General features: G+C 43.0%; 1 protein-coding gene across 1 annotated transcript in view; it reads left to right on the top strand.

Annotated features, from left to right (window-relative positions):
- Positions 1-7,913: 7,913 nt before the first annotated feature.
- The window catches only part of UNC79 (unc-79 homolog, NALCN channel complex subunit), a 97,616-nt gene continuing 92,696 nt past the window's right edge, over positions 7,914-12,833 (top strand). Inside the window, exons 1-2 of the mRNA XM_072427677.1 lie at positions 7,914-8,046; positions 12,050-12,170. Coding sequence (XP_072283778.1) covers positions 8,025-8,046; positions 12,050-12,170 — 143 coding nt within the window. The 5' untranslated portion in view covers positions 7,914-8,024. The remainder of the gene's footprint in view (positions 8,047-12,049; positions 12,171-12,833) is intronic.

Below are 12,833 nucleotides of genomic sequence, written 5' to 3'. Positions count from 1 at the left end.
AACTAAACTACACAGCCCAGGGATGACCCGCAGCAAACAACCTAATCTGGCTCCAATCTGCGGTTTAGAAAACTATGAGATAAACAGAGCAGTGTATGTTCCCTGCAGCATTTCTTGCTCAGCCTGATATTCAGCAGAGGTTGTGGAACTACAAATCCCAGCTTGCTCTCTCTTTTCTTGCTGATCCTACACACTTCTTGTTGAGTGACAATAATTTAGTTACTATAATAATGGAGAAGCAGCATTGCCATCCTAAGTGTTGCTGCATCTTAATCTGTGCACTTGCAAGGCTTATGTGATTGTGTGTGTGGGATGCATCATAAACCTTACTTCATTGTGCTTTGGAAGGTAAAACTGCATGCTTTAAATGAGATTTAGTCTTTATTTACTGGCAATCCCTTTGAACAATTTTTTATTTTCCCAATGGCTTGCTATATGGACAGAATCATTTTGCTCCATTTTTCTCTTGCATTGAAAACTGCTGCTGTGTTGCCCCCTACTGGTCAATGACTGATGGTGCAGGAGGTAAATGATAAATTCTGGGAATGTCAAAGCAAATGCAATTGTTTTACCTTCATGAATGAACCTGTAATAATGTTCACATCATATCTTTATTCTGATTGCACTTGTTGCATGCTAGCTTTATGTCCCAACAAATGTAATTTGGAGGATCAAAAACAAGCAAGCAACTATCATATTCGGAAGCAACTCAGAAAATGTTTCTCTGAATAAATGTTAGTAAGCCGAAATCTGTTTTTTAGTTTGGCACAATGTCACATCATTTGTATCGTCTGGTTTTCTAACAATTAAAATACTGCCAACATCCCCAATATACATTAGAAAATACAAAAAAATGATGGGACTTTAACGGCAGTAAATATCATAAAAATATCATACATTTTTATGATAATGATAATGTTTATGATAATGTTTTATTTCCTTCATTAAAAGTGACAATTAAAATATGCTTGCCTCTTTCCAGGTACCAAATTAATTACCAGGGAGAGTCTAATTGACATTTTACCATACATAGGCTAGATACATTGTACACATTACATATGTTGAGATCATCCAACGCGTTTCGCAGACTATGTCCGCTTCCCCAGGGATGTAATTGCTACAGATAGTAGGTGTATCGGCACAAAAAGTTGTTACAGTTACCGTTAGCGTATTCCCTTGGTATGGAGAAAGGCGGAAGCTGGGATTAAAATCACAACATACAGAGATGGCCGTGTCCCATATATGTTCTCCACGGTAATATTCAGTACTTTTCCAATTATTATTGGTGATGCTCACTCCATTATGGAGTTTCAACAAGCAATAGTCTTCAAAAACTAGATTTATTCAAATAATTTCATCCATAGACAGACTTGCAATTAAATTTTAGAGAGAATCGCCATCCTCTGTGACGCAAATTTTATTTGTCAGTTTTAATGAAGGAAATAAAACATTTATGATATTTTTATGATATTTTCTGCTGTTAAAGTCTCGTAATTCCTTTGTTTTTGTATTCTCCAATGGCACAATGTCACACTACATACAGTTTTCCTAAAGTGAAACCTTCAGTCCTGCAATGTAAAGTTCCTACGCTTCCTTGCCAGTGCCAACACATGTTTTTACTAACTTTTTGGGGTCTTCAACCTCCTTGATTGGCTGGGCCTGGATGATGTATACTCCTTGGCATGAGAAAATATTTATCCGGGATTCTGGCAAGCACAAGAAAATATTCTGATGTGTTGTGCCCCCTAGTGGACAAATGTATAATTAAGACTCACTAGGGAGTGAAACGCGTCAGTATGTGCCTGTTCTGTCATCACCTTGATAACATTTTGAATTTGACATGGATTCACAGTGTCCAATCCCGTCTCTTTCCTTTTTGCCTGGATATGGGGAGCCAACAGGACCCAAAGCCAAGCCTGCACCCCTTCTGGTTTCAAAGCTGCCTTCCTTAGACAGTGGGCCGGTTCATTTCATCATTCAATCTTGTTATTTCTGTGTGTTTGGGTTCTTTACATACATACATACATATTTACATTATATATTCAAACCCTGATGATAGGGAAGTAATGAACGCCTGAAACTTGTTGGTTGCTTTTCTTCACACGATGAAGCACAACCTAACTAACCTTTCCACTTTTAAAAAGTTTGACTTTATATGAAAGTGATCTGTATCTTTTTTTTCTGGTTCTCTCCTACGTTCTATCTACGTCCTGATTGAGCGCTCAGTTAGGTTAACCGACTCATCCGATCTCAAGGCTGATCCCATCACTGACGTCACCACCATCTCTGTGTCACTGAGCAATGCGGAGGCGGCGGCGGGGGCGGGTGGGGGTGGTGTTTGAAGTTTTTAAGTTTATATATTATTTTCTATCTGAATGGGGTGTATTGTACAGAAACAGGAACAGGCATTATTGGTATCAAGTATTTATATAGTGCTGACATATTCTGTAGCATTGTACATAGCAATGTCCCTGTCATTATTGCTCCAATGCCCTTCCCCCCAGGGTCAATATGGGGAACTGGAATCCATCAGAGAAGATGAGAAGGAGGCTAACAATTAAAATACTGCCAACATCCCCAATATACATTAGAAAATACAAAAAAATGATGGGACTTTAACGGCAGTAAATATCATAAAAATATCATACATTTTTATGATAATGATAATGTTTATGATAATGTTTTATTTCCTTCATTAAAAGTGACAATTAAAATATGCTTGCCTCTTTCCAGGTACCAAATTAATTACCAGGGAGAGTCTAATTGACATTTTACCATACATAGGCTAGATACATTGTACACATTACATATGTTGAGATCATCCAACGCGTTTCGCAGACTATGTCCGCTTCCCCAGGGATGTAATTGCTACAGATAGTAGGTGTATCGGCACAAAAAGTTGTTACAGTTACCGTTAGCGTATTCCCTTGGTATGGAGAAAGGCAGAAGCTGGGATTAAAATCACAACATACAGAGATGGCCGTGTCCCATATATGTTCTCCACGGTAATATTCAGTACTTTTCCAATTATTATTGGTGATGCTCACTCCATTATGGAGTTTCAACAAGCAATAGTCTTCAAAAACTAGATTTATTCAAATAATTTCATCCATAGACAGACTTGCAATTAAATTTTAGAGAGAATCGCCATCCTCTGTGACGCAAATTTTATTTGTCAGTTTTAATGAAGGAAATAAAACATTTATGATATTTTTATGATATTTTCTGCTGTTAAAGTCTCGTAATTCCTTTGTTTTTGTATTCTCCAATGGCACAATGTCACACTACATACAGTTTTCCTAAAGTGAAACCTTCAGTCCTGCAATGTAAAGTTCCTACGCTTCCTTGCCAGTGCCAACACATGTTTTTACTAACTTTTTGGGGTCTTCAACCTCCTTGATTGGCTGGGCCTGGATGATGTATACTCCTTGGCATGAGAAAATATTTATCCGGGATTCTGGCAAGCACAAGAAAATATTCTGATGTGTTGTGCCCCCTAGTGGACAAATGTATAATTAAGACTCACTAGGGAGTGAAACGCGTCAGTATGTGCCTGTTCTGTCATCACCTTGATAACATTTTGAATTTGACATGGATTCACAGTGTCCAATCCCGTCTCTTTCCTTTTTGCCTGGATATGGGGAGCCAACAGGACCCAAAGCCAAGCCTGCACCCCTTCTGGTTTCAAAGCTGCCTTCCTTAGACAGTGGGCCGGTTCATTTCATCATTCAATCTTGTTATTTCTGTGTGTTTGGGTTCTTTACATACATACATACATATTTACATTATATATTCAAACCCTGATGATAGGGAAGTAATGAACGCCTGAAACTTGTTGGTTGCTTTTCTTCACACGATGAAGCACAACCTAACTAACCTTTCCACTTTTAAAAAGTTTGACTTTATATGAAAGTGATCTGTATCTTTTTTTTCTGGTTCTCTCCTACGTTCTATCTACGTCCTGATTGAGCGCTCAGTTAGGTTAACCGACTCATCCGATCTCAAGGCTGATCCCATCACTGACGTCACCACCAGCTCTGTGTCACTGAGCAATGCGGAGGCGGCGGCGGGGGCGGGTGGGGGTGGTGTTTGAAGTTTTTAAGTTTATATATTATTTTCTATCTGAATGGAGTGTATTGTACAGAAACAGGAACAGGCATTATTGGTATCAAGTATTTATATAGTGCTGACATATTCTGTAGCATTGTACATAGCAATGTCCCTGTCATTATTGCTCCAATGCCCTTCCCCCCAGGGTCAATATGGGGAACTGGAATCCATCAGAGAAGATGAGAAGGAGGTCAAGCCAGAACACAGGTCTTCCCTCCAGGGGCCAGGGGCCCACCAGAGGACCAGGTGGCTGTCCTGTGACCCTCTGTGTACCACAAATCTCATTGGAAGTTCTTCCAGTCTGTTCCTTCCTACCATAGTTTGATGCCTCTAACATACACTTTGGCCAAGTACAAAACTTCATGCAAACGTTGTCCCGGCCAGTGTCTGTAGATCAGCCTTTCCCAACCTTTCTAACATGGGGAACCCCGGCTATAATTATTATACCCACAGCTCACAGTATATTAGTGTGGGGGTCAGTGGGAAGAATTCCTCTTACATTGCTGGCCAGTGGGAAGAATGTCACCCTTACAGATAGCCAAGCAACATTTGGAGGAACCCTTGAAACATTGGGTGTGGACAATGGAAAAGCCATGAGAAGAAATGTAATTTCAGGAAGAGTTTCCAATATAAAGAAATGGTGTCACATTGTCAGTGTGTTACCTGGAGACACAAGGTTTGCCGTGTCTTGGTGACATAAAGCTCCACAAATATCCCCCCAGCAGCCAGGACTATGCAATATGTCTGCAGATTTGGGTTAAAGTCAAACTCAACAAGAATATTGGCCCATTGGTTCTACAAGAATAGTGTTGGTGGGGAATCGATTTCTAGCTTCTGATATAAAGACAGACAGAGAGAAAGCACTGCGGACTTCAGCTGGTGTGAGCTCTGGGGAGCTCAGCGTCATTGTACTGGCAGGATATATGGATCTGTGCCGGAATGAAACAGAGAGAAAGCACTGCGGACTTCAGCTGGTGTGAGCTCTGGGGAGCTCAGCGTCATTGTACTGGCAGGATATATGGATCTGTGCCGGAATGAAGTGTGTAGAGGCATCCTTATCACCACCATCATCATCACCATCATCATCATAATCATCACCATCACCACCATCATCATCATAATCACCATCATCACCACCATCATCACCACCATCATCACCACCATCATCATCATAATCATCATCATCATTATCATCACCATCATTATCACCACCACCACCATCATCATCACCATTTCCATCACCACCATCATCACCACCACCATCATCACCACCATCATCATCACCACCATCATCACCACCATCACCATTTCAATCATCACCATCATTATCACCACCATCATCATCACCATCATCATCATAATCATCATCATCACCACCATCATGACCACCATCATCACCACCATCATCATCATAATCATCATCATCACCACCATCATCATCATAATCATCATCATCATCACCATCATCACCACCATCATCATCACCACCACCATCATCATCACCACCACCATCGTCATCACCATCATTATCATCATCACCATTTCCATCACCACCATCATCACCACCACCATCATCATTTCAATCATCACCACTATCATCAACTCTATCACCACATCATCACCATCATCATCATCATCACCACCATCATCATCATCAGGAAGGTAATGAATAGAAGCAGAGTAACATGATGAAGATGAGGATGGTGGTGGTGGTGATGATGATATCATCACCATCATCACCATCATCATCACCATCATCACCATTTCAATCATCACCACTATCATCAACTCTATCACCACATCATCACAACCACCACCATCATCACCATCATTATCATCACCACCATCATCACCACCATCATCATCATAATCATCATCGCCATCATCATCTCCATCACCACCATCATCATCATTAGGAAGGTAATGAATAGAAGCAGAGTAACATGTGATACAAGGTGAGATATTTTTGCCAAGCCTAATATTATTGAATATTTGAGAAAAGGAGAAAAAATGAGGCTTTTTTAGGCAATAACAAATAAAAGTTACAATATTTTATACAAATCTACAATGATACTAATGTCAACAAAATCCTTCCACGCTACTCAAGCTTAACATAGAACTCTTCTATTAAGCATTGTAACATAGTGACAAAAACCATAGGCATAAACTTGTCTCAATACCCGACGCGTTTCGCCTATAAGGCTTCCTCAGGGGATACAGGAGACATGTACGGGTTGCAAGAAATATATACAAAGCTTGTGTAAATCAATGAAGTCAGAATAAAACAAATATAGTCAATGTAAGCACAATGTGAACATGCCTAGGACAAGAAATGTATTAAAGTTGAATCTAAGGAGAAATAAACTAATTGATTACCGATTCATCCCATTGTTTTATTTTATTTGTTTATTTCCCAGATGCTCTTTTAGGTAAAAAACAGCAAAACACACTTACCTTCCATCCCGCAAGGCAGACCGATCACTCCGGGGTGTCTGGCATTGGGTCCTGCATCGTCCCAGCTTCCATCCCGGAGCGCCGATATCTTCGTCTTCTCCTCCGGGTTCTTCATGCTACGTCACCTGACCCAGGCATGAGATCAGGTGATGAAGGATGAAAATAAAAATTGCTGATCTCACTGCGCATGCCCGAGATGCTTGGCATGCCTGAGATAGAGTGCCCAGGAGCCTCCCGGGATGGGTGACGTAGGTATCCCGGGTGACATAGCGCTCCCATTCATTCTCAACCACCTAGGCGATTAGGGGGCGCTGCTGCACCCTTTTTTTTCAAAAACAGGGTTTTGCAGCTAAAAAAACAAAACAAAACAGAACTTTTACCCTACATAAAGGGGTTCTCTAGCTTTAAATGTAAAGTGATTATTCTGGATATAGGTACATATCTGTGTATTTCCTGTACCTGTGTATTTCCTTTACCTGTATATTTCCTGTACCTGTGTATTTCCTTTACCTGTATATTTCCTTTACCTGTGTATTTCTTTTACCTGTGTATTACCTTTACCTGTGTATTTCCCGTACCTGTGTATTTCCTTTACCTGTGTATTTCTCTTACCTGTGTATTTCCTTTACCTGTATATTTCCTGTACCTGTGTATTTCCCTTATCCGTGTATTTCCTTTACCTGTATATTTCTCTTACCTGTGTATTTCCTTTACCTGTATATTTCTATATTTCTCTTACCTGTGTATTTCCTTTACCTGTATATTTCCTGTACCTGTGTATTTATTTTACCTGTATATTTCTCTTACCTGTGTATTTCCTGTACCTGTGTATTTCCTTTACCTGTATATTTCTCTTACCTGTGTAATTGCTTTACCTGTATATTTCCTGTACCTGTGTATTTCCTTTACCTGTATATTTCTCTTACCTGTGTATTTCCTGTACCTGTGTATTACCTGTACCTGTTATATGTATGGGCAGCAAATAGTTTGATAATTATCATGTCTTGTTTGGTCTTAGATTGGAATATTTTACATTTCTTTAATAATAACAAGGATAAACTAATGATAATATTTCACTGATCAATGAATCGCCACAGTCCTTGTCAGCGCCATTCGGCTGATCATCATGTGACAGATGTAATTATATTAATATTATTCCCCGGATATAATTTGATGGATTCCGTGCTCCGCCCGCTGGAGTCTGCAATCTGTGCGGCGCTCTGGTTACCCGGCAGGGGGCGGTCCTTGTCCGGATCCCCGGTGCTGATTGGTTCCTGGTAGGCCCGCCCCTCCTGTCTCCATGGTGTAGCCCCTCCCCCTGTCAGCCATTGCTGTGTTTTTGGCCTCCCGATGCTCTGAGGGCCACATCTCGATCCGGGTGTCCGGGCCACCCATACAGCACCCGGCAGGGCAGAGCCAGCAGCACGGATTCCTGTGCCAGAAGCCTCCAGCTGGACGCCATGTCCACCAAAGCCGAGCAGTGTGAGTGGAGCTGTCCGCGGTGCTGAACCCCGGGGGGGAGGGGACACCGGGGAACAGGGGGGAGGGGACACCGGGGAACAGGGGGGAGGGGACTTTTATTGGGGTGCAGGGGTAACAGGTGACACTGGGGGAGGGGCAGAAGGTGACCCCAGTTAGTGGAGGTTAGAGAAGAGGCTCCAGCTGATGGGGGGCAGGGTATTGGGGGAGGGGGGCGCAGAAGGTACTGAGGGCATAGAAGAGAATGGCACCAATGGGGCATAGGAGAGGGCATTGTGGGTCAGAGGAGAAGACATTGGCGCTGGGTGAGAATATTGGTCTGGGGATGTCAGGAGAAGAGTCTGGCATTGGGCGAGGGTACAAAGATAGAAGACTGGCACTGGGAGACGTGTGTAGAAAATGTCACCAAGGGGGCAGAGGAAGGGGAATGGGGGGAGAGACTGCCACTGGGTAAGTTGATTGTAGAGGAGAGCGGGCAGAGAAGAGACCCAAACAGGGTGGAAGGGGGAGAGGACTGGCATCAGTGGCATGAGTCAGACAAGCATTGCCAGGACAGTGGTATGACAGTGGGGTCAGACTGCCAGTGCACAGGAATGAAAGTGACTGGGGCATAATAGGGGCATCTGATGGGTCTGGGGATGGAGCAGGGGGTGGCCATGGGGGGAGGGGGTCCCAATGGGGTATTTATAGAAGTGAGTTGATCTATATTGCCCCGGTAATGACAGGTTCTGTCCTGGCACTCCCCTGGCACTCGGTAATTGCCAGTCCCGGCTTGTTCCTTCACACTGAGGCGCTGCCTACACGCTAAGACTTGTCCAAAGCTTTATTCTGATCTGCGTGTGACAATCTAACACGGCAGGTTAGGGGGGGGAGGTAAAGTCTGACTTGGAATCACACGCAGTCCATCATGCCAACCATCATGCCAGCCATCATTTTACAGGAGTGTGCTCTGCCCTGGTAGTGGTGCCCAGTGGGCACATGTAGGGCATCTTTGCCACCATTGTCACCACCTCGGCATTCCTCGCCATAATCAGTGTAATCCTCGTACCGTATACAAATTTCTTGGTGAATCTGTTGAAAAGATATTTGTTATCTGGGAATCTTGCCAGTGGGAACACTTCCTGTTGCAGGCTGACAACACCAAACCATTCCCTTGCAAGTGTTGTCAGCCTGCCATGTGTGCTCCCTTGGTTGGCCCTATCGGATCTTTCAGAGATGAATCTCAATGACCAAGCAAAGGAATGCACATTGCAGACAACTCCGCTGCTAATTGCCAGGCTGTGGCTTAGTGTTGTCACCCTCCAACAGGAAGTGCTGGCAGGATCCCCTTTAATTGTGGCTGTCCATACTTCCATACTGCCCAAACATGACGCCTGCTGTAGATGGAGAATGTGGCCTGTAATGTGACATTTTATTTCAGCAGAAAGCTGTGAGTATAATACTGCTGAGTGTGATTACATTCCGCAGGAAGATTGCTGGCTTTGGTCATAAATATTCAATGGGCTCATAATAATTTAATGGATCTGTAATCCTTGGGTTTCGCTCTGTATGACCTTCCCATCCTCCCCGCATTATAATGGAAGAAATATTCAGTCTAAGGATTTCCCAGCGCCGAATCATCTGATAAAAATGCTTTTTGTTTAAGCAGTCGGATTATGGGAGATCCTTTCCATTTCAACATAATTTCCTTTTTATATGTAAATCTGGGGTCACTTTATTCTGCCCCCCCTTGTCTATCTCTCATGTGATTGGCTGCTGCCCTTCCCCCAGAAGTCAGAGCTGCAGGTCAGATTAGAGCCATTCCCTGCAGTAGAGTTTCATATAACTGGCACAAAAGGGGCTTTTTTTATAATAAAGCTGAGATTGCTTAGGTGGTGATAATGATGGCGGACCCTCATCCTATCAGTTTATTACCATGGTGGGGCAATCAGTTGGTAATGATAACATGAATCTTCATTGTAGAATTCTTGCAATGTAAATAGTTCAGCCAGAGGAATGGGAAAGGCTACAACTAGATATAAGTGAACACAAGTCTTTCCTATGCCAGCATCCACAGAAAAAGATCCTCACTCTCTGTAGGAAAGCAGAAGCCTCACTGCAGAGGTTGGACACGCCCCTACTGGATGTGACCTATAACTGCAATCAGGTAATCTCAGTATGGTGATTGGACAGCTCTGGCTGTGATGTAGTAGGTGGTTGTGTCAGACCTCAGCAAGGAGATCACTGCTTCCCTATAGAGAACAACGGTCCCACAGCTGCGAGCAGGGACAAGCTTTTCTACTCATACTATGGCTGCTTTGGAACTGTAAGGGGCAACTGTGGCTGGGCAATACATGCTTGGTGCTGCGCTGGATTCCAAATGTTGGGTTCATGTGAATGGCACCACAATGGCCAGTAACGTGCATGTTTCACTTCTGAAGTTACTCTATAATGCATTGTACGGGGCTTTACTAAAGAATGAGCGGCAAACCGGTGCACCAATGCCGAGGTAACTGAACACATAGAGCAGTGTTTCTCAACCTTTTTTACATGCGGGACCCCTAAATTAACTCTCAGGTCTCTGGGGGGCCCTTCTATAATTAGTCACAGTATATTAGTGGGGTCAGTGGGAAGAATTCCTCTTACATTGCTCGCCAGGGAGAAGATTGTCACCCTTACAGATAGGGAAAAACATCATTGGTGTCACTTATACTGAACTGAGAGGCGCAAACTGCTCATTGCCCCAGGAACCCCTAGCGCCCCCTGGAGGAACCCTGGAGTTTCATGGAATGCTGGATGAGGAAATCATTTTGGGTAACCCTTAATAAAACTATTGGAGGTTATTGGTAAAAAATAACCCCTTTTGTTGGTGGTCAGTGGAAAGAATGTTCCCATCAAAGAAAGCTTTGGCGTCATGCTACTGACTCAGCCATGCCACTCCGAGGTCACCATGACATGGGAGGTCAATCAGCCAAAGCTCATATGGAGGAACCCTGCTCCTAGACATTGGACACTTTTGATGCATCTGAAATGTATTTGTCTCATTCAAACTTGAAGTTCATTTGTAATTTAAATCATCAAATGATTTAACATTTTTTTTTCCTTTACCTTTACTGTCTAGAGCAGTGTTTCTCACTCAGAGTTCCTCCAAAGGCTGTTTGGAGTTCCTTGTGCAATGAGCAGTTTGTTACCACTGACAACAATGATCCATGTTGGCATCTGTGAGGGTGACATTCTTCCCACTGGCCAGCAATGTAAGAGGCATTTATCCCACTGTGCTCCATGCTGAATTGGGCATATCATACATTTTGTCAGGGGTTCCCTGAGACGTGAAAGAGGGAGGAAAACTTCCACTAACTCACCTCCATTCTAGGCTCTACCATCACTGAACTCTCAACATGGTCACTGGAACCCACCGGAGGTTTTTACTGGTTCTCTGGTTGGTAAGTCTGGCCCTGACCATACCCCATGTATGTTACGCAGTTCCAAAAAGAGTTCCAACATGCCCACCCATACACCATGTACATATATGGCCCTATTTATTAAAGTTTTCCAAGACTGGAGAAGAGAGACTTTTTATCCGGGGTTCCTCCAGAGGTTTATGGGGGTTCCTTGAGCTGTAGCCATTTACCTGCAAGTTGATGACTTCTGTCCTTGGCAAAGCCAGCTGCCGAGCACCAGTTAGCTTTTTGGTTGTCTGTAAGACTTCTGAGCCCAACTGTACAGGGGTTGTCTTTCCTACTGGCCACCAATGTAGAGGGCATTTTCCCACTGATCTTAGTGAATTGGTTTTAGCTGGGGCTCCCCAAGATCTGAAAATGATGTAAATGGTTCCTCAGGGGTAAAAAGTTTGGGAAAGTCTGTTCTAGGTGGTCTGCGGTGTATTATAGGAAAGCTGGTCTAGGTATTGTGATATATAGAACCCTCCAAGGTCCAAGCTTCTATTCTTCACATCTTTCATTTGTGTTGAATTGTAGTAATTTTACAGCCTGGATTTCTTGTTTCTTTTTCACCTCTCTGAACACAGTTGCCTCCAAGATACGATACCTACACGAATACCACCACCGTGTCATCCATAATACTTACCCAGTGCCAACGGGAACTGACATCGCCAACACCCTGAAGTACTTCTCTCAGACACTGTTAAGGTGAGAATTTATTTTCTTAGAGTAAATAAATGATGAAATGATGAGGCACTGTTAAATTCTGCCTGGATTTCTGCTTTCTCAATGCTCCTATATAAAAAAAGGAAAAAAAAACCATCCTATTAGCCACACAATCTCTGTCCATGAGGATTTATAGGGCCTATTAAGGGAATCCTCCGCCTTAAACCAAATTGGTTGGAGAGTAAAGAGGACTGGCAGTGCATAAAATGATCCTTCCCCTTGTTCCTCACGTGATCTCCTCCTCTGTCTGCTACTGTTGTTCCTACTGAACGTTGGCATCAGAAAAAGGAGCAGTCGGAAGAGGAGCCTCACTCCACAAACTTCTGCATGGCAGGGACTTTTCATGATTACAGCTGACCTATCAGTATTATCCAAAATAAGCTCCAACATGACGTTCCTCCTGTGATCCCCTCCTCCTGCTTCTGTTACTGACATCCAGTACTGACATACTGACATGTTGACATCAGGCAGGAGCATTTAGGAGAGAATCTTCACCGCATGAGCATAACAGCCCATCATTGCAGTGCATGGCTGCATGGAGTAGACTTCCCATTGTTATAGCTGATGTTTCAGTATTATTATTATTACACAATATTTATGTAACACCTACATATTACACAGCGCTGTACAAAGTCTATAGTCCTG

The sequence above is a fragment of the Pyxicephalus adspersus genome, chromosome 12 (genome assembly GCF_032062135.1).
Source record: "Pyxicephalus adspersus chromosome 12, UCB_Pads_2.0, whole genome shotgun sequence".
In the NCBI taxonomy this organism is placed as follows: domain Eukaryota; kingdom Metazoa; phylum Chordata; class Amphibia; order Anura; family Pyxicephalidae; genus Pyxicephalus; species Pyxicephalus adspersus.
This window is presented reverse-complemented; position numbering and strand designations above follow the sequence as displayed.